Source organism: Sander vitreus, chromosome 8, assembly GCF_031162955.1.
Source record: "Sander vitreus isolate 19-12246 chromosome 8, sanVit1, whole genome shotgun sequence".
Lineage (NCBI taxonomy): Eukaryota > Metazoa > Chordata > Actinopteri > Perciformes > Percidae > Sander > Sander vitreus.
Window position 1 is genome coordinate 22,797,585 of NC_135862.1, and position 21,898 is coordinate 22,819,482.

The window sequence follows — 21,898 nt, forward strand, 5'->3', positions numbered from 1 at the left end:
ACTCACCAGGGCTCTGTAAGAGCTCTGTGTGACTCATGATCACCCACATGACGTCATTCTTAAATTGATTCAATTGCACAGCTACATAAATAATTCTGATGAAAGCTGTGAAATGGAAATGGATCATTATGAATATCCCATTGTCCGTTTGGCTTGCCGCCAATCATGGCTTCACCCCTCTTCCATTTCCAGATGGCGTTTTGCCTCAGGTATAATAAATAGGTCCATGGAGTCACCATTCACTCATTCAGTGCGGCATTGCAGTTGGTCCAGTAAGCTGGGCTAATGCTGCATTGGATTTTGAGAATAACTCCATTGTCACTATGGGCTCAGTTCTGCAGAGCATAGTGTTTGTGATGATTATAGAACCATTTAGAGTCAGATGTTATCAGCCCACTGAACGCATTCGGACTCACTGTGTTTTTGCAACCTAGGACCAATTAACAGAGGTGTGATAGTATCAGAAAAAGGACTTAGTATTGGATTAGTATTTTGAACAGTCAAGGGTTTTGTTTGCGAACACTAAAATAAACTGAATCACAAATCCGGTGCATTCAGCTACAGTAGTAATGACGCACGTGGTGTGCTGACTGTAATTTACAGAGCACGAGTTTTGTCCTCTACCCTGTGGCTGAATATCTGAAAAAACAAAAGTAGAGCAGTGTAATACACTGCCTTACTTTTACATCATGGCCACATATGGATTGATGAGAGACAAAGAGTGTCACACACACACACACACACACACACACACACACACACACACACACACACACACACAGCTGAAGGTTATATTATTTACTCTAAACCTACTCTAGCTTTTATCCTGCTTACGGTGTCAGTGTATTCATGTGAAAGAACCCATTATCTCCTGGTGTAGTGATATGATTTCCTGCTGCTGTACATTGCTCTGAGCATGTAACATGTCAGAGCTTATGTAAAATTGTAGCCTGTGATTGACTGGGGAGCTGTCAAGGATGTACCATGGCATTTTGTTGTGTGTAAACATCTTCTAGAAACAGCAAAGCAAACAATATTGTCACATTATCAATCCTGAGATTTTCGGGCCCAGTCTTTTTTTCCATGGATTTGTAAACTGATAATTAAAGCATACGTTAATTTGGTGGTGCTCTTCTAAACGATTACCAGTGGAACAATGAACTAATAACAGAGCAACTCTGTGTACGTGCTGTGTTTTATGTAGTGGCGTACTCCACGCCAGAGTGTTGTGTTTATTGTGTGTTTGTCTGCTCTGCCTGTAGAGCAGACAAGGTTACGACCTGCTGGGCTGTACGCAACAGATGGGTGAGAAGATCAAGACCAAGTGGACCAACCCCGAGGTGAGTGCAAACTCCTGCACACAGAACACTGACTCAAATCTTAAACGCGAGTTATACAGTAAGGGCCATTTTTAGAAAACCCCAAAGGATTTGCATTCAACTGTTCTCATTTAGAAATGAGCTCTCATCAAATGAAATGAGAATTTCTCTGCAGCAACAAAAGGTAGACTTGACCTCCTCGCAAGCAATGACCGCAGTCTCAGCCAGCCTGACAAATGAACACTGCAACCCCTGCAGCTCAATTTTTTGCTATTCTTCGTATCATCTTGTGCAATTCTGTATATTTCAGTTTCCCCAGTTCGTGACTTTCCTAACTACGAAGCTGACAATCTGATGTGAAGATCATGAATGTGTGATTATTATTATTTTTTTCGTCTCACAAAATCTAAATTAGTTTTTTTTTCTAGTTGTTTAAGTTTCTGGTAAGGTTTGGAGAAAAAAATAAGTCATTACTTATGGACTGACTGACTGACTGACTGACTGACTGACTGACTTTTATTTTTTATTTTTATTTTTTTATATTCTTTATTTTTATTTGTATGAGATGACTATAATTGATGTTTGATGATTGTTTGTGAAGTGACCTTGGGTGTCATGAGAGGCTCATTAAATAAAATGTATTATTATTATCATTATAATTATTACTCATTTCTCATTCAGCGGGTACAGCAGAAAGCCCTGCAGCGATATACAGCAGACACTGCAGCAGTGGAGACACAGCAGTCTAGAATGAGATAAAAAGGGATTAGAAAGAGATTATGTCATAAAGGCATTGGGTAGTAAACATGAGAGCCAATTATTTCAATCCATATATTTATCATGCCGCCCCATTCACAGATTGCAGACATTGCATATTGGGGTTTTGCAGATATAATTCTTCTTGAAGTGTAGTCTAAGTGATGGCATCATTGTGTGATTACTGAGTCATGTCATTGTCAGGCTTCAGCCGATGTCACTTTTTTGACTCAGCACTTCTGTGCTTATTCAGAGGTTGTATTTTCAAATTGATTCTATATAGTCATAGTCATGCATAAAATAAGAGAGACATAAAGATTACCCTGTGGCTGTTTTTAAACTCTTTTTGAACTTGTTAAGTTAACAAAAAAGCCATTGTAGTCAATCTAGGACTAAGAGAGTGGCTGTAATGTATATACTGTGTTAAATTGTAAGGGGGTTCTAATATGTTTACCCCTTCTGTATAAATAAATGAGGTGGACAAAATATTAAGACACCTTTAAATACAGTGCCGCCCAATATAACCCTAAAATTATTCAAATATCATTGCTCATTAATGACCATCATGATGCATCAATACTAACATTCACAAAGTTAGTATTTATTACTGGGCTGTTGTATTTGACTGCAGTGTAGAAATATTTTACTTAAATCTTTTCACACACACACACACACACACACACACACACACACACACACACACACACACAGGAAGGATGGGGAGAAAGGGCTTACACACACATACTCACTCACCCCTTTGTAATAATGCCAGCAAGGTTGACCTCAGTTTTTTTGTTTACTGATGGCACTTGTGCAGCCTTGTGCACATCCCATGGTGGTCATTGAGGGATGGGGAAAGTGACAAGAATTTGTTTGTGCCACTCAGATTGTCATGTGAAACGAAGACATGAAATAAGGGTCACATGCGGTAGGAATTATCTTAACCCGTTTTCAACATTTTTGTCTAACCGTCTGAAAAGCAGTGTGCCTGGTGCATTTCGCACACAGTCGCCTCTCTCTTGATAGCAACCGAAACAAAAGCTGCAAACCGAATTTTCCTGACAAGTCAACCTTGAAAACAGTGGCTGTATTTCCATTACAGATGCCATAGTCGGGGAATGTTCTGCCTCTGAAAATAAAACCTGACCTCAGACAGTTGCGTGTTGTGCATTGAGAGATGTAACAGTGAGTGACAGGATCAGGTCTCAGCTATGGTCTCAGCTACTTACTGTCGACAGCGGCTGCAGCTGCTCTCTCAACCACCCCTGCAACGCCTGTTCTGCCTTATGCTCTGCTTATAATACTTAGTCTAAACCCACTGGAGAGCGGTGGCACACAGGAGCATTGCTCAGTACCTGCAAAGATGTGACCTAAGCACAGTGGCATAATGTAGAAGGTTAATTTGTGTGCCCTGCGAGAGATAACACTTTTACTGGCAGCTGGCACCCCACCCAAGTTCATGTCTATTATCATACTGAAATATCAATGCTGCCCCAAGGACTTCCTGGACATTTAGTCTTGTGCTGCTCCACTGTAGAGGTGCAGTTTGCCTGGCGAAACACTTACCTGCTCACTCAAGAGACCATTATGTGTGTATTTGTCGGTGTGTCCTCTCTGCACTCTCAAATGTCAGCGTTTCTTATTATGCATGACAGGCGACCATCAGAGTGACTGCTCCTGGTGAGGAAAGGTGTGTGTGTGTGTGTGTGTGTGTGTGTGTGTGTGTGTGTGTGTGTGTGTTGAAGCAGGATAAGTTGCGTGGTATCGACGTCCTAAAGACTTCAGAGAGGAAGCAGCTGTCTGTGAGGAGGTGAAGGGTGCATTTAACCCTTAGCTGGTGTTTGCTCATTAAATCTAGCCTGCTTAATTATGTACTTTGCTGCAGGTGTGCAGCTTTAAATCTCTCAAAGCTCATATCTCCATTCTCCACTGGGAATGGAATATAATGCAAAAAAAAAGAAAAAAAACATTGAGGAGGCATACATATTAATAGAGGACCAAAGGCATATAGTAACGTAGATGGCTTAGATTGCTGCCTGACATTCAGCCAGTTAGCTTGCGTTACCGATTGTCAAAGAGCTGGAAATGATACGTGAAGCATGTTGTGGCTTCAGACCTGGACAGCAGGTAGTAAGCATATTTATCTCGCTCTCATGTTTTATTTACTCACTTTGTGCCGGGGCAGGGTGTCGTCTTGGACGCACGTCGTCTGTGGAGCCGCTCTCTGCAGCTACAGAGAGAGGAGTCGGATATCTGAAAGCAGCATGGCAACATCAGCCCAGTAACAAATGTGTATGTGTATGTGTGTGCAGTAGCTACATCCATTTTCCCTGCCTCATGAAATCTACAAGAGCAGCAGACACATTAAAGCTGTCTTAGGGAGCCGAGGCTGAGGCATGAAAAGACTTGGCTGCTGCTGTTAGGTTTATTCATCCTGCTTTTTCTTGTCCTTCTCTACCTCGTCCTTTCCTTCCTCCTCCCTCTCTTCCTCTCTCTCTACCCCTTCTCATATTGCTCTTTAAGGCTGTCATTCCCTTTCTATCTCCCCTCACAGCATTTTAATTGAATTACTCTGTATCATTCCCCAGAAAGTTGCTTGGCTGACATTGCCTCACTCAAAACCAATAAAAAGGTGCTGGATATTGAAACTGCTATTATACAACCAAAGGCCTTCTTTCTCATTTTTCTTCTCCCTCTTTTAACTTCCCTTACTTCCCCACATTATATTACTTTATATGACTTTTGGAGAGGTGCTGTTTTTCAAATGAACTTGTATTGCGGTGTTTTGTTGGAGATTTAATTGGAGAATCTAATTTCTGGAAGAGATAAAAGAGAGCGTGAAAGAGTAGTTTTCACTTGGACCAGGGCCACTATTGCCAAGGGCAAGGACAGTTCAAATCCATTTACTCTTAATGTTCTATGAATGCTTTTTAAGCCTTTTTAAAAAAGCATCACACAAAACAGACCTCCGAATAAGCAGCAGGACTGGCTCCGATTTCAAAGAAAGTTAACCATTTGAACTCTGGTGCTCCCAACATTCCACTTAAGAAGCATCAAAGTTAGATAAAAACATCCTTGTCTCTCTATGCCAATTTAAAAATATATATTCCGCATCTGCATTTTTCATCACTTTATTGAAGCTGCATGATGCTTAAATTTAGGGAAATATTCCACATCCAAGAAATCTATGTAATTTCAAATAACACATATGGCGTCTGTTGAAACTTCCCTCCATCCATCTTCGTCTGCTTATCCGGTGTCGGGTCGCGGGGGGAGCAGCTCCAGCAGGGGACCCCAAACTTCCCTTTCCCGAGCCACATTAACCAGCTCCGACTGGGGGATCCCGAGGCGTTCCCAGGCCAGGTTGGAGATATAATCCCTCCACCTAGTCCTGTGTCTTCCCCGAGGCCTCCTCCCAGCTGGACGTGCCTGGAACACCTCCCTAGGGAGGCGCCCAGGGGGTATCCTTACCAGATGCCCGAACCACCTCAACTGGCTCATTTCAACGCGAAGGAGCAGCGGCTCTACTCCGAGCTCCTTACGGATGACTGAGCTTCTCACCCTATCTCTAAGGGAGATGCCAGCCACTCTCCTGAGGAAACCCATTTCGGCCGCTTGTACCCTGGATCTTGTTCTTTCGGTCATGACCCAGCCTTCATGACCATAGGTGAGGGTAGGAACGAAAACTGACCGGTAGATCGAGAGCTTTGCCTTCTGGCTCAGCTCTCTTTTCGTCACAACGGTGCGATGAATTGAATGTAATACCGCCCCGACTCATTCCCTACCTGCAGTAGGCACTCCATCGGTTTCCTGCTGAGAACCATGGCCTCAGATTTACAGGTACTGATCTTCATCCCAGCCACTTCACACTCAGCTGCGAACCGATCCAGTGAGTGTTGAAGGTCAAAGCCCGATGATGCCGTCAGGACCACATCATCTGCAAAGAGCAGCGATGAGATCCCCAGCCCACCGAACTGCAACCCCTCCCCACCCTGACTACGCCTTGATATCCTGTCCATAAATATTACAAACAGGATTGGTGACAAAGCGCAGCCCTGGCGGAGGCCAATCCTCACCTGAAACGAGTCCGACTTACTGCCGAGAACCCGGACACAGCTCTCGCTTTGGTCGTACAGAGATTGGCTGGCCCTGAGAAGAGACCCCCTCACCCCATACTCCCGCAGCACATCCCACAGTATCTCCCAGGGGACCCAGTCATATGCCTTCTCCAAATCCACGAAACACACGTAGACCGGATGGGCATACTCCCAGGCTCCCTCCAGGATCCTTGCGAGAGTGAAGATCTGGTCCATTGTTCCATGACTAGGATGGAATCCACATTGTTCCTCTTCAATCTGAGGTTCGACTATCGGCCGAACCCTCCTTTCCAGCACCTTGGAGTAGACTTTTCCAGGGAGGCTGAGAAGTGTGATACCCCTGTAATTGGCACACACCCTCTGTTCCCCCTTTTTGAAAAGGGGAACCACCCCGGTCTGCCACTCTTTTGGCACTGTCCCAGACTTCCACACAATGTTGAAGAGTCGTGTCAACCAAGACAGCCCCTCCACACCCAGAGCCTTGAGCATTTCTGGACGGATCTCATCAATCCCAGGGACTTTGCCACTGTGGAGTTGTTTGACTTCACTTGATCAGTGACTTCCGCCTGGGAAATTGACAACAATCCCCCATCATCCTCCTGCTCTGCCTCTAACATAGAGGGCGTATTAGTCGGATTCAGGAGTTCCTCAAAGTGCTCCTTCCACCGCACTATTACCTCCTCAGTTGAGGTCAACAGTGTCCCATCCTTACTGTACACAGCTTGGATGGTTCCTCGCTTCCCCCTCCTGAGGTGGCGAACGGTTTTCCAGAAGCACCTTGGTGCTGACCGAAAGTCCTTCTCCATGTCTTCTCCAAACTTCTCCCACACCCGCTGCTTTGCCTCTTTCACGGCAGAGGCTGCAGCCCTTCGGGCCCTTTGGGCCCTTCGGTACCCTGCAACTGTCTCAGGAGTCCTCTGGGATAACATATCCCGGAAAGACTCCTTCTTCAGTCGGACGACTTCCCTGACCCACCGGTGTCCACTACGGTGTGGTGGGTTACCGCCCCTTGAGGCACCTAAGACCCTAAGACCAAAGCTCTTCGCCGCAGCTTCAGCAATGGAAACTTTGAACATTGTCCACTCGGGTTCAATGCCCCCAGCCTCTACAGGGAGGCACGAAAAGCTCCACCGGAGGTGTGAGTTGAAAGTCCGTCGAACAGGGGCCTCCCCCAGATGTTCCCAATTTACCCGCACTACCCCTTTGAGCTTACCAGGTCTACCCAGAGTCTTCCCCCACCCCCTGACCCAACTCCCCACCAGATGGTGATCGGTTGACAGCTCTGCCCCTCTCTTCACCCGAGTGTCCAAAACATACAGCCTCAGATCAGATGAAACGATTATAAAATTGATCATTGACCTTTGGCCTAGGGTGCTCTGGTACCAAGTACACTTATGAGCATCCCTATGTTCGAACATGGTGTTCGTTATAGACAATCCATGACTAGCACAGAAGTCCAACAACAAACACTCGGATTTAGATCAGGGAGGCCGTTCCTCCCAATCACCCCTCTCCATGTGTCTCCATCATTGCCCACATGCGCATTGAAGTCCCCCAGCAGAACTATGGAGTCCCCCACTGGAGCCCCATGCAGGACTCCACTCAAGGTCTCCAAGAAGGCCGAATACTCCGAACTCTTGTTTGGTGCATATGCACAAACAACAGTCAGAGTTTTCCCCCCCACAATCCGCAGGCGTAGGGAGGCAACCCTCTCGTCCACCGGGATAAACTCCAACGTAGCGGCGCTCAGCCGGGGGCTTGTGAGTATCCCCACACCAGCCTGGCGCCTCACACCCTGGGCAACTCCAGAGAAGAAAAGAGTCCAACCCCTATCCAGGAGTATGGTTCCAGAACCGAGACTGTGCGTAGAGGTAAGCCCCACCAGATCTAACCGGTAGCGCTCCACCTCCCGCACCAGTTCCGGCTCCTTCCGCCTCTGCAGCCCGGGTCTGGTCCGTCGAGGCCCCTGACCTTCACCGCCACCCGTGTGGCAGCGCACACGACCCCAGTGGTTCCTCCCACAGGTGGTGGGCCCATGGGATGGAGAGAGAGGTGCCACGTAGCTTTTTCGGGCTGTGCCCGACCGGGCTCCGTGGCAAACCCGGCCACCAGACACTCGCTGACGAGCCCTCCATCTGGGCCTGGCTCCAGACGGGGGCCCCGAGCTTCCTCCGGGCAGGGTCACTCTATCTCTTCCTCGGTCACTCATAGGGTTTTTGAACTGTTGAAACTTTGGGAGTCAAAAAGAAATTGCAAAATGCCTTTGTAATGATGGACCCACTGATGTGTCTGCGCGGTTGAAAAGGTTAAAAGCTGAAGCTGCTGTGATATTTCTCGATATTTTTGTTGATGCCAAAGTAATGCGAAACACACAGCTATATTTTAATTCCCAAGGGCTTTTTTTTTTTCTTTTTCTGCAGTTTTTTCATCAGCACTAATGAGTTGCACACCTTTTTTGTAGCCAGGCACAAAGTACACTACTGTGTTAAGTTAATTCTATTTGAGTGCATTTCTAGATTGTAATCAAGTTAAGTGTTGTGGAAGTGGAAATTCTAAGAAGTATTTTATTTTTAGTAAGCCACAGATGCCACCATCGTGTTTTGTGTCCATAAAATAATGAAATCAAGATACAAGTTGGCATTTTTTGGTTAAAGCGACCGTTTGGGTAGACAAGGCATGCCTGCCGATGACGTTGCAAATATGAGGTCTGAACTGACATGCCTTTTTAGCATTTGCTTGAAGTACCTTCATTCCTGAATTTCTTAGATAAGAATGGTTCTGCAGTGACAATACAAGACGGCATGTTAGAAACATGAAGAAAAATTATTTTGCCTGCCTAACGTCCTACCTTTGCTTGAAAAAGAAATTAGCTTTCTCAATCTGCTAGCCTGATGTCTTTCCTCTGCCTGTGCTGTCTCTCTCTCATCCCCTGTCCTTGCTCTAACTCTGCCCTTGTAGGCAGCGTGCCGCTGTCTCTCCCGAGGCCTCATTTCGTGGCCTCAGCTTGCAGCAGTGCAAATGAAGATTAGCACGCATGCATGCTCCTTCCTCACTAGCTGGATACTTTCTCAGAGAACCTCTGACTGAAAGGTCCAAGGGCAGAGGGCTCCTGCTCCACATACACAAAGAGCACTGATCCAGGAACATGCCTCCCATCTGCCACCCAGGCCACAGGGACTAATTTGTATGTTCTGAATGACTTATTTCTGTAGTTAAAATGATGTCATGTAAAGTGAAATGAAACTGAATACATGATTGATAAGTGACGATCTGTTGTCACAAATGTGGCCCCATTATTTCACTTTTGCAGCACAAGTAGAGTAGAATTAGCGAACTGACTCGGTATTGACGGTGACACACCACAATATATATGTAACTTTTGCTAACATAAGCTAATAGTCATAAATTCAACTTTTTATTTAAAAAGAAGATTGTAATGTCAAGTTACATAGTCCAGCTTTAAGTCATTGATAGACAAGCTATATAAAAGAAATTGCTAAAATGTAGGCTAATTCATCATCAGTATTCATGGTGGTAGCTGAATGCTAAAGCTATGCCTGATATGGCATTAACTAATGAAGTAACTAATGCTACTGCTAGCTTTTAATGAAGTCATACTGTAGCCTATATCATTGAACAAACTGACAGACGGACACGTTCCACTTGGCTAACTGATTATAAATGTAGATGCCGAGCAGATGTTAAAGCTTTTAAAAATGAATATTTGAGGAATATTAAGGATTATTTAGATTTGCAATGGGGAATTGGACTTCAATTTTAAATATGTTGATCCATCATGTTATCCATGAAACCTCAATCAGAGCCAACTTAGACCAAGGAGACATCAAAACATGAGCAACAGCTTTAGCATTAAATGTCCCACTACGAAATAAGGTTGTAAATGCTTTGTCACGTCTTTCATTTTTAAGTGTTCACTGCTCACATTTAAGAAAATGAGTCTTTTAGAAGATTTAATCAGCCTATATTGTAATTTCGTAGGATTTATTACATCTGAGCACTTCCTTCTATTGCTCTGTGTGTTAAAGGTGCTGTAGGTAGGATTGCGAAAATCCAGGCCTTAGCCAAAACATTTGAACATCGACAACTTCTCAGTCCCTCCCTCTTTTCTGCTAAAGCCCAAAACTTTCTCCTAAGCACCTCCCCCCACAAGGGAGAATGAATGCGTGTGCATGAGCAGTGATTGACATGCACTTAGACACCCCCCCTGGCCCTAATTGGTGCATCTGAACAGGGAGCTGCGGATTTTTGCAAATCGCACTACAGGCTGTAGGTAGTGCCAGAGGAGCCAGATTTTTTTTAAATTACCTGCTTCATGTAGTTCTACTCGAACATGGGGGAAGTTTCAGCAAATATGACAGAAAGTTAGTTTTATAAGTCTTACCTACTGCACCTTTTTAAAGTATGAGAACTTCCAAAGGCATAGGCAAACGATGCTTCATTCTCTCCAGTTTTTCACATTGGCAGACACATTTCACTTGAGTCTCTGTACAAGGAATGGAGCATGTTGCTAGTCGAAGGCAGTTGCAGTCTGTTGTTCCTATTTCAACAGACATATGTTCAGGGTATTGATTTTGGTGAAGCAGAAAGAGAAAGTGACTATTTGCTTTCCAATTAGATGTTAGCTATGTATCTGTCTAATTCAGAATGAACAAGGTGCACGTTTTTTTTTCTGCTCATACAAAGAAAGTAAATTAAAAATGTTACTTCTTGCGCTTGGTTTAATGGCCAATTTGGAGAATCAGATTGCTTGTGCAGAAATGGCATATACACGATAAAACTTTTGGCCCCTCGGCGCCGTGGCTCTGCCAACCTCAGTAAAGACTGATGATTCCTTGTTGAGGAAGGCTGAGAGGAAACACGATAACATAGATGGAAAGGATGCGAGTGAAGTTCTGCTCAGGGGAAGAGGCAAGACCGAGCAGCTGTTCGTGGATTGAAGCATTTATAACATATTCAGTAGCAGAGATCCTAACGAGTGACTTTGGGTAGTTTTACCTCTGTGCTGGAGGTGGAGCCATCTCAGTGGGAATGATTGTAGGGAGACGTCTGTTTATTGAGATGTTTTACTAATGAGTCCTAGCTACAGAGAGCTTTGTCGGGGAAGGGGGAAGGTTATCTTAGTGAGCTGTTCAGTTGCCTTGAAAGCCAAACAGATGGCTTGCTGTGGTAGAAAGAGCCTCTGAGGTCTCTATCTACAGATGGGATGCATGGAGTTTATCCTATCGGTTAGCTGTGGCATGACGGAGACCAGTGGGCTTATTTAAATAGTATTCACAAAAGACAGAACTTTGTGTGGCCCTGTACCTGCGGTAATTCCATATGCATTTCTCTATTATGCATCTGGATGTTAAATTTATACCCTTACAATTTTACTGCTGTCTCATCTCTACTTTTACTTTTTTTGTTTTTGAGTTTTAACTCACTGCTTCTGTTTTCTGAGTTCATTTCAATATTTCATACCTACGCTGTAGTAGTTCATTCTGGTAAATTTGAAACGGCAGCCCAGTATCTCACACTGGGGGGGGATCAATACATCATAGGATTGCGATATATTTCGTGGCAATACTGTATTGACACATGAACGCCAAGTATCAATCTTTTAATGTATACAATTGCATATGAGAATTTAACTTTTTGGTCAGCTTGCTTCATAATCCCATTTTGCAGCAATACAATTGAAGTGAGATAAGCAAACAGAGAAATATATATTTTTAGATAAAACAGATGTTGACAACGTTTTATTTTGGGGACATAATTTGAAGTTGGGGGAAAAGGTAATAAATTGCAGTGTATCGCAGAATACACAATAATATTGTGTCGTGACTAGATATCGAGATAGTACTGTATCGTGGGGCTTAAGGTGATTCCCACCCCTTATCTCATACCATCTTGGTAATTTGTGGACTTCCTCTGCCTCAATCCGCCCAGTTCATTCCTTCACTCATGTGCTCTCCCTCTCTGTCTCCTGTAACTCATTGTCTCTTAGATGTCAACAGAGGAGCTGGAGGCGTATGTGAACAGCCAGTTTGACGAGCTCCGCAAACTGGTGCGTCTGGAGGAGAAAAGGACCCTTCATCTGGTTGACCTCAAAGAGGCGTTCCTGACAGCATCCGCTGCTGAGAAAATCGCCGAGATCTCCGTGGAAACTGAGCGCCTGCAGGAAGAGATGGACAACATCACACACCAGCTGTGCCTGCTGGAGCGGGCTGAGGGGTTGGGTCCTGCTGTGGCGGCACAGGCACTCGCAGCAGCACCAGCCCACAGGGTGCAGGTGAGAAGAACCGTCCTAACTTTATAATATCCATCGCTAATAAATGTTAAAGGTGCTCTAAGCGATGTTGGGTGAGGGCACTTCTTGTTGACGTTCAAAAGTATTTTCAAACAAAACGAGGCTAGCTCGCCCCTCCCTCCTCCTCATCCCGTCCCCTCTCCCTCTCTTCCGTGCTTCCGCGCACTAACCCTACAAACCCCACCCCCAAATCCTTCTTATCGGTTATTGGCTGGAACGCTGGAAGACTGTTATGTTTCGTGGTGCAGGTTGGCACAGCTTGTTTTTGTTGCCATTTGTGGAGCCTGGGCTGTCTACAGAGACCGTGTACAGTGTGTTCAGGGGACAGGCAGCTCGCGGATAATAAGGAAATGTTTGCTGTATGTGACAAAAAATGTTGTAGCCTAAAAAGCGTGATAAAGCGTGATATTGCTTAGAGCACCTTTTTAAATTGATAAGTTAATTAAACTGAAATTAATAGTTATTTTATTTTTACCGAACAACAAAATGATAACTAATAATGTTTACTAATTATTAGTTATGCTTTAAATTATGTTATTTTAACAGTTTATTGTTCACATCAAAACATTTTATATATTATATTAACTTTTTGTTAATGATTAAGAAATTGTTTATAAACCGTCAAACATTATTTGGATGTCTATTATAAAGTTGCATCTGATGAAAATAATACCTTGTTAATGGTTAATAAAGACTTTATAAAGCATCTATAAACATTATTTAGATAGCTATTATCAGTGCTCAAATAATCATATCTTTTATAGATCGCCAAAAATAGATTTGATGGGGCCAAATTAATGTTACTTGATGCTTTATAAACCATTTACTAATCATTAACGTATCATTATAAGCATTAGTTGCAATTTTATAATAGCCATTCAAATCATGTTTATAAGAGTATTAACTATCTATCTGAAGTTATGAACTTATTATTGTATATGACACTAAACTAATGATAAGATAACATTAATTATAACTACTAATAATTAGTAAACATTATAAATCATCATTTCATTGTCTTTTAACAGTAAAATACTTATTAACTAAAGATGAATTAACTATCAATTTACAATTTATTAGTGATGGTTATTATAAAGTGTTACCCATACTGTTGCTTTACATATTCTACAGTCTCACACACTAGACGTCATAAGTCTGATGTAGTTAAAGGTGCTGGCTTGCTCAAATGTGGTCCTCTGAATCTAAAGGGGACTTCTCTGCTGAAGTAATTAATGAGGGTTTTTCATCCCAGTTAAAATCTATGTTTAGGACAGGCTTTTAAAACTTTTACACTTTAGACTGGATCCACTTGAGTCCGAGGTGGGAGTTGGTTTCAAACTGGATAGCAAGTCTTGTAATTAACATAGCAGTCTTAGCTTTTTGTGAACAAAATTTGACTTGAAAGCGGTTACCAAAATGAATGAAAACCCAATGCATTAGATCCAGAGGTCCACCTTAAATGATAAAATCACGTTATATCACCATGTCTGCTGAGAGCACTTTGAAGGAACACAAGCAAAACAGGGTCAAAGATTAATTATTGTAAACTTTAAATGGTCCGTTGCCAAAGTTGTTACTAAGAACAGCCTTGTAAAACAGGGCACTATTGCCATGTCAATAAACAACTAAAAACAATTTTCCAGCCAGCAGAAACCTGTTATGTTGCTGATCGTGTGTATCCGACTGCACAGTGCATGCTGCACATAGTTATTATTTACCATTTCTAATATTTCATTCCATTTCTATAATCTTGTGATGTGGCCTTACTTCTTGCTAGTAAGAACCTGGTGCTTTGCTTAAAGACACCTAAGCAGGGCGGATGCTTACAGCCATGGATCCCAGGCCTTCAATTTAAGGGATTATCTTTGTAATGACTGTGGCATCTGCTCCATAGTCATTATGGCAAACATGAATATGGTAAACAGGTGCCACTACACACAGCTTTGTTCCAAATTAAAGTGGAGACCGGCTGTATTTATCTGGGAGAAAATTATGTTCATGTAGAGAAATGCAGTTTTCCTTTCATACAGTCAGCTGTGTCACTGTGATACATGTAGTTAAATGCAAATACATCCTGAGCTGTAGACCGATGAAGCAGAAGTGCAGTGTTTCCCACACATAGACTAATGTGTGGCGGTGCGCCTCACTATTAACACCGGCCGCCGCACATTGCGTTTCGTTATTTTTAGTTTTAAAACACGTTCTTCTGCATTTCCTTCCACCTGCTCTCCTTCGCCTCTCTGTCACTTGTGTCTCGCTCACATATACACACACACACACACACACACACACACACACACACACACACACACAGCTCCTCCCACCGTGCGATGTTTGGTGTTTTTAGCCCCCAACGTTGCCTTCCAGGCAGCGCGGCAATGGTTATGTCAAAGAAGTTATGTTAGTGTTAAGGTGAGGGTTAGCTGCCTGTAAGGCGACATTGGAGGCTTAAAACACCATCGTGCACACAGTGTCTGTCTCCATAAAGGAGAGAAGTTCACGAGTTCACTAAAGGTTGGTATCTATCTCGTGAAAACTTTTACACAATCACACATTCACAATCACTGACCCGGCTCTTAGCAAACAAGCGATTGTGCCTGCTTTAGAAAGTTAACTAGTCGCAAGTTTGCGGTAAAATGCAGTTGGGTTGTCAAGGTCAAAACACTATATAGCAGCTGTGAATCAAATAAACGTATTATAAATAATAATTACTCTTACACCCCCCCACCACAAATTGCTTTCGAATCTGTGGGAAACACTGAAGTGTAACTGTGTTTGTGTCCTCTGACTACAGTGTTTGTAGTATTTTTTTTCCCGTCAGTCAGAGTTCTCATGCCAAAGCATGTGTGCAGTTACAGTACATAATTCATATACATTTACACGCACATTAACTCAGCCAGAAGTACAAGCCATGCCAACGCACTTACGTCACTTCAGATTCTGCAGCACTCGACTCCCTCATCTCTCATTGGAACATGAAACTGGAGGCTTTTACTGCGTATAGATCCCAAATTAAAACATCCCATTGGTCCATTTGTCACTCTCTATACTTCCATCACCACAGTCAGGAAAAGAGGCTTGAGTGTTCCCTAGTGATGCTACACAGGACCAGCGAGGCTGCAGTAATGGTGGTGGCTGATGTGCAGATTGCTTTTCTAGCTGAGAAATGAATCCATGGTGGGCCAAGTTCATTAAGGCCCTAATTGAATGCTGATGGTTACCCTGTTTGTTCTCATGTGTTAGTTATGGCTGGAGTGGGCAGTGTTATTTGGAAATGTATGGTCACAGGAGAGGTGTGTGTGTCATTTCAAAGTGAGTTGGGCTGTGTAGTCTTGAAGTGAATTTTACCAACACCTGCAGCAATTTTCTGTCCTCTGTAATACATTTGCGATGTACAGAGAGGCTCATGGATCCAAAGAAAAACTGGCTCAAACGTTTCTTCTCCCACTTGCTCCCTCACTCTATCGGTGTTAATCTGTCTGCCTTATAATGGCAGTGTCAACAGATGGCATATTGAACTATACAATCATTCACTTGCCTCTTTACCGCAGTTCTGCAGAACTGTGTAGGGTTAGGTACTCCTTGTCCATGATACTAGGGCTGAAACAATAAACATTTTTGTTTAATCTACCAATAATTGTTTTGATTAGATATTCAAAAAAATGACAAATCTCACATTGCTAGAGCTAACACAAATGGTTTGTCTTGCCAGCAATCAAAAAACAATAGTGTACAATGTATGAAAAGAAGAAAAGCAACCACTACTCTATATTCTTAATATATTTCATTTTGTGTTAGACTACTAATCGATTAACCACCAGCAAAACCTGCACTAGTGAATATTCTATAGTCATTCTTGTTGCAAAAGTCCTGTACAGTTATGAAGTAGTGTTTGGGATTTGAAACCCATAAATGAAACCATGATATGAGGTGATTTGACACAAGCCATTGCCCTCAGCTTTGTTTGAATGGAAATACATATTGAAATATGTTGACCCTGTTTGCTGTTTTGGTTTTTGTGTATTTCTACTTCTGCAAAGCATAACCTAATCCTGTTTGCCAGAGAGGCCCAGTCATAGCCTCCAGCACTTTTTGGAAGAAAAAATAAAAAAGACCAGCGGCTTCACAGCCAAGTCAGAAAAGCGATTGCTGCTTTGTAAGAATATCAAGCTCACATACTGCAGCCATGTAGCAGCAAGCCTGTGGAATGAATTAAGTATAATGTAACATGTTTCTCACCTGCATAAAACACATCCTTTAAACTGCTGCCCAAATAATAAACTACACAATTGACTCAGTTGTGACCTAGGTCCCAATGAACTCCTTGGAGGCTGATTTGAACCAACGCGGATTTGGCCCACCCATGAGAAAAAGAGAGACAATATGGCTTGCAAACGAGCAAAGCATGGCAGTTGGTCAAGGCCACACCCCCACCCTCCACCATGCCCCCCTCTCTCCTCCTCAATAGCATTTAAAGCTTGAGTCTGAGACTCGGACTCGAGTCGCACTTAAGTCGCACAAACAGCTGACTTCAGACTTGCGACTCGACCCAAAAGACTTCAGACTTGACTCGAGCTTCGAGACCTGTCAAAAACCTGTTTTCATGCAATTATTGCTTTTAAAATCATTATTTATTCATGTATTTCTATTAGGGCTGTCAATCGATTAAAAAATTTAATCTAATTAATTACATACTCTGTGATTAATTAATCGTAATTAATTGCATACATAATTAACGGTGCCTGAACCGATACTTTTTAAGAAAGTAAAAAAAGAAAAGAAAAAAAAAAAGGGTACTAAACAACAGTTGGTGACATTAAAGAACGGCTTGTTTATTGCTAAGGCCATATGGTCAAAATTAAATGATTTAATAATAATGTATAATGTAACAACAATAACAATAACTTATTTCACTAGTAAATCACTGTTGAACGACAAAAACAACAAACGGATAGGAAAAGGACATTTACAATAACTTCAAATGCACCACGAGGCTGTAGTTTACCAGTTTCATTGAACGCACCGTCTGTGTTGTTTTTCTGACGGCAGCTGCAGATTGTTACATACCGGTGTTGAATCCTCTACAGTAAAACACAGTCAAACTTTACACCGTTTAGCGTTAGCTGTCAGCATTTTAACCGTGTTTAATCCAGCTACTAGCTAGCGGTAGGCTAACGTTAGCTGCTGTCGAGTATAGTGTTAACTAGCGTCACATGCAGCGGGGTTTGTGTTTCCTGTAACGTCTGTTTCAGAGCATCAGAGAGAAGCGCAGACATATCAGTGGCACCAGATTTTCGTCTGTATGCAAACGTCAATATGGAATGGATTAATCTGCTTTAATTTTTTTAACTCGTTATTTTTTCTCAGATTAATTAATCGAAATTAATGCGTTATTTTGACAGCCCTAATTTCTATTTTCTTTTATTGGCGCATATACTTTGGGGAAACGTATGACGAGCAGCATGTCCCCTGCCCTTTGCCATAATGTGCAACGTAACGCATGCGCTATGCCTATGTGTGTGCACTCACATAAATGCATTGATGATGGCAACATCAAATCCTCCCGGAGTTGTGCCTTTTGTCATTAGTTTTGCTTTCAAAAACTTTGTACACAGTGGCAGTAAGCTGGGTGACCTCTAGCTCACCCAGTAAGAGCATTCGCCCCATGTTGGCTGAGTCCTGCAGCAGTGCGGGTTCGAATCCAACCTGCTTCCCTTTGCTGCGTGTCATCCCCCATCTCTCTCCCTCTTTCATGTCTATCCACTGTCACTGCATAATAAAGGGAAAAGCCCCAAAAAAAAACAAAAAACAGTGGCAGTAAGCAAGGTGTGTGGCACCAAGATAAATGATGCCGGATCAACTTCATCAGGCATCTCAAAACGCACCCAGATAGGTCAGTCACTTGCTAGAGACGTTACATTTAGCATATATCCCCACAGGTAACAAGCTAACCATCACAAAGTGTTGTGCTAATGCTGGGAACAGGCAAATTGTATCTTTATAGTTGTATCCATATGATGTGACAGACTTTGGTTAATATTTCACCAGGTCCGAGGGCTAGAGGGATGTGTTAAATAGACCCCATAAAGTTATCCTACAACTGATTTTGATACTGTACTGTATGGATGGTAGCTACAGGACATGCTTTGAATTCATAAGATTTAACAATACAGTGTTAGGGACAGATCAGATGGCCAGAGACTTGAGACTTGACTTGGACTCGTGACAAAAGACTTGAGACTCAACTTGGACTTCCAAAAAATGACTTGTGAACATCTCTGTTAAAGCTACAGACACAGAAATGGCACATCCTAAGCAAAGCTCATTGTGGGACTGGCTCTAGTGGCTGTAATTCTGCACCAAGGCTGAATTTCGGGAAAGAGACTTCAGATACAGTATTAGGGGACCACTAAGGCCTATAAGAAAAGCATCCAAAAAGCAGCATGTCATAGGACCTTTAAACCATTTGAAAACAATAAAAAGTGATAGTAATAATTCATCATGTGGGCTGATTGCGAACCCCAATGTGTTTAAAAGGTACACCATATGCAGCTTTGAGATGTATCACTAATTTCATGTTGCTTACTTTTTTCTCCATTTTGAATATTATGGCTGAACTAATGAATTGTGGTAGGTATTCCTTATACTGTAGATCATTGCATAGAATACTTAAAGATCCTAGGACATGCTGGTTTTTCGGGGCACTTGTTAAATCATTATTTTCTACCACTAACAAGGCTCAAAATAGCACCACTCTTCAACGGTAGCATAATGAGGGTCCCTACATGCAAACCGAAGCATTGAGAACTTTGTAAGTCTTTATAATCTATCTTTTTAATAAACTGTCTTACAGTTTTCTTGTTAGTGGTAGAAAATAGTGATTTACCAAGTGCCCCGAAAGCTAACATTAGCAGGTAACCACCGGTTTTGCGGTAGCTTGTTTAAAGCTAGAGACACATTTGATTAGCATGAAAACATGTCCCAGAGAACGTTCGACTCAGTACACATATGTTATTAACTCATAGATTCATTTTGCGCCGGAATTGTCCTTTTAAGGTAGGTTAGCGTTAATTGCTTTCTACTGAGCTGTACACCAACATATTCTTTAGGGGGAGATAACCGCACACTATTGAAATAAAGCTCATTTGATCGGGGCACAATTCCATGGAGTTGATAATGGTTTTAAATTATTTCATAATTTTATAATTATTATTATGAATGGAGCAGCTTCAGGTTGCATCTTCTCATGGCAGACACACAAGTCTAGGTTTTTCTTACAGTAGCTTTGAGAGTTTGAGTGTGTATGTGTGCACTTATAGATTCACTTGCCCTAGGCCATGTGAATAATGTAATATAAGAAGTGTTGAATATAGTATTTTTTAGCCACAAAGGTATGATTTTTGTATACTGTTGCAAAGGTAGCTGCGGTAATAACAGTCAGAACTAAGCTCCATAGCCGCCAGCTTCTTTCTAACAGCATATTTCTTTTAATTTTGTGGGCAGTGGCAATAAAAACACTTTAATTGGACCAAATGAAAATAAAGCACACAACTGGGACTATATCAACATTTCATTTTTAGAGTTGTAATTTAATGCAATCAAATCAAATATCAAAGAAATACAGCGTGTATTACTAATTCAACACTTACATAGAATTATCAAAGATGTGGACTGGCGTTATACCAATGCTGTGTATTGTGTGCTTTTAGTATTTAGCCTACCATCTGAGAATGACTAATGAGAATGATTATTATTAATGATAATGTTAGCGCAGATACCAAGGCATTAGCAGGGCCTCAACTTGTTAGTATGCTAACTTCATGGTGATTTTGGTCTCTCCAGGGGAATTGATCAAAAGATAACATTACGCAAATGTTACACTAAATACGAGAGCATTTTCCTAAAATGAGGCAATAACTTACTTAATAATAAAGTGAGTTATTGATTATGATATTCCATGTACAGTTCAGTTATTGGCTCACCGGCTAAGGGTGGTAGACTAAAAGTCTATCCACCAAAAATATTTTCACCCAGCAACATAATTCATTTTTAATAGAATTATGTCACGTGCTGCTGTTATAGGTCAGTTAACCAACCAAGCAATGGCGAAACTGAAAGAGCAACAGCCTTACAGCAACCAATCAAAGAGCTTCTTTGGTGAATGCCAGTTTTGCACTCTGATTTTCCCAAATTATCTTTTGACTTTATTCAAGTCTTTGACAAGGTAAACCAAGAGGAATCTCACTGAGTTCCAATATTTGAAACTGCTTATTTGTCCAGATCGGAAGAGTCCATAAGGCAGACATCCAGTCAGTGCTCCGCATCCTCCACTCATCAGCTCTCCTCTCCTCATTTGCTGTGCTGCCACTCACACACACTGCCTTCAAACCGCTGTTAGTTACACAGTGTCAAAATCCCTTTCTGGCACAGCCATCTTTGTGCTGATAGTCAAGGTCTCAGTACAGTCGGTGCTGGGCAGAATATTAAAGATAACAAAAGAGAATGTCTTGTGCTCAAGGTCCTCTTGAATGAAAATAAACCAATTGAGATTATGAATGGTATACCAAGTAGTTTGGCTGTAGCACATGACGGTGTTTCAAGTGCAGTGCTGTGTTGCCTTTCTTTAAAGGTTATACTGAAGTTGCAGTTTTTTTTGTTTTTTTTTCCCCTGACCAAAATTCAAAAGTCAATGAAATTGTTGTGTTTTTGTTCATGTGGGGGTTTTGTAATGGTATTGTGTATTATTTTACTTTTATGATTACTGTCCAACTAAATTTTTTATCAAAATTATTTCAGATTTCATTTTGTGGGTTTTACTAAGAAACCAGCCTTTTACGAACAGTAAAGGGTTTAAGGTTGAAATGAAATTAGATCACTAATTACAACAAAGTGTAAATTTCAAATCAATAGGGTTTCGGGTTGAGATGAGATCACCAATTACAACAAAGTGTGAATTTCAACTGGTTGACATGAGATCACTAATCAAAATCAAAAAGTGTGAATTTCAACCAAAATGGTTTTTGCGAAGTTTTTCCAAAGAAGGAAACTAAGACTTCTAGTGACGACAATATTTTAAAATAAAAATACTTTTCCACGCCAAGATGGGTGGTAAACCACACGTCCCAGGGGGACCAATAGTGGATATGACCATATATATATATATATATATATATATATATATATATATATATATATATATTTATATATATATATATATATATATATATATATATATTTTATCTGTTTTTTTTATCGTTTTTATGTAAAGCACTATAAAATTGCCTTGTTGCTGAAATGTGCTATACAAATAAAGCTGCCTTGCCTTGATACAGGAGCTGTGTGTCTGGCATGCTCAATACTATATAGTAGTATACCGGCGTAGATTCATACAGTAGCTATAGTTTAAATATTTCACG

General features: G+C 41.8%; 1 protein-coding gene across 6 annotated transcripts in view; it reads left to right on the plus strand.

The window, feature by feature from the left end:
- The window catches only part of trim44 (tripartite motif containing 44), a 59,526-nt gene that overhangs the window by 1,935 nt on the left and 35,693 nt on the right, over nt 1-21,898 (plus strand). For all 6 annotated transcript variants that reach the window (XM_078257507.1, XM_078257511.1, XM_078257510.1 and 3 more), the window contains exons 3-4: nt 1,263-1,340; nt 12,180-12,464. In XM_078257507.1, coding sequence (XP_078113633.1) covers nt 1,263-1,340; nt 12,180-12,464 — 363 coding nt within the window. The remainder of the gene's footprint in view (nt 1-1,262; nt 1,341-12,179; nt 12,465-21,898) is intronic.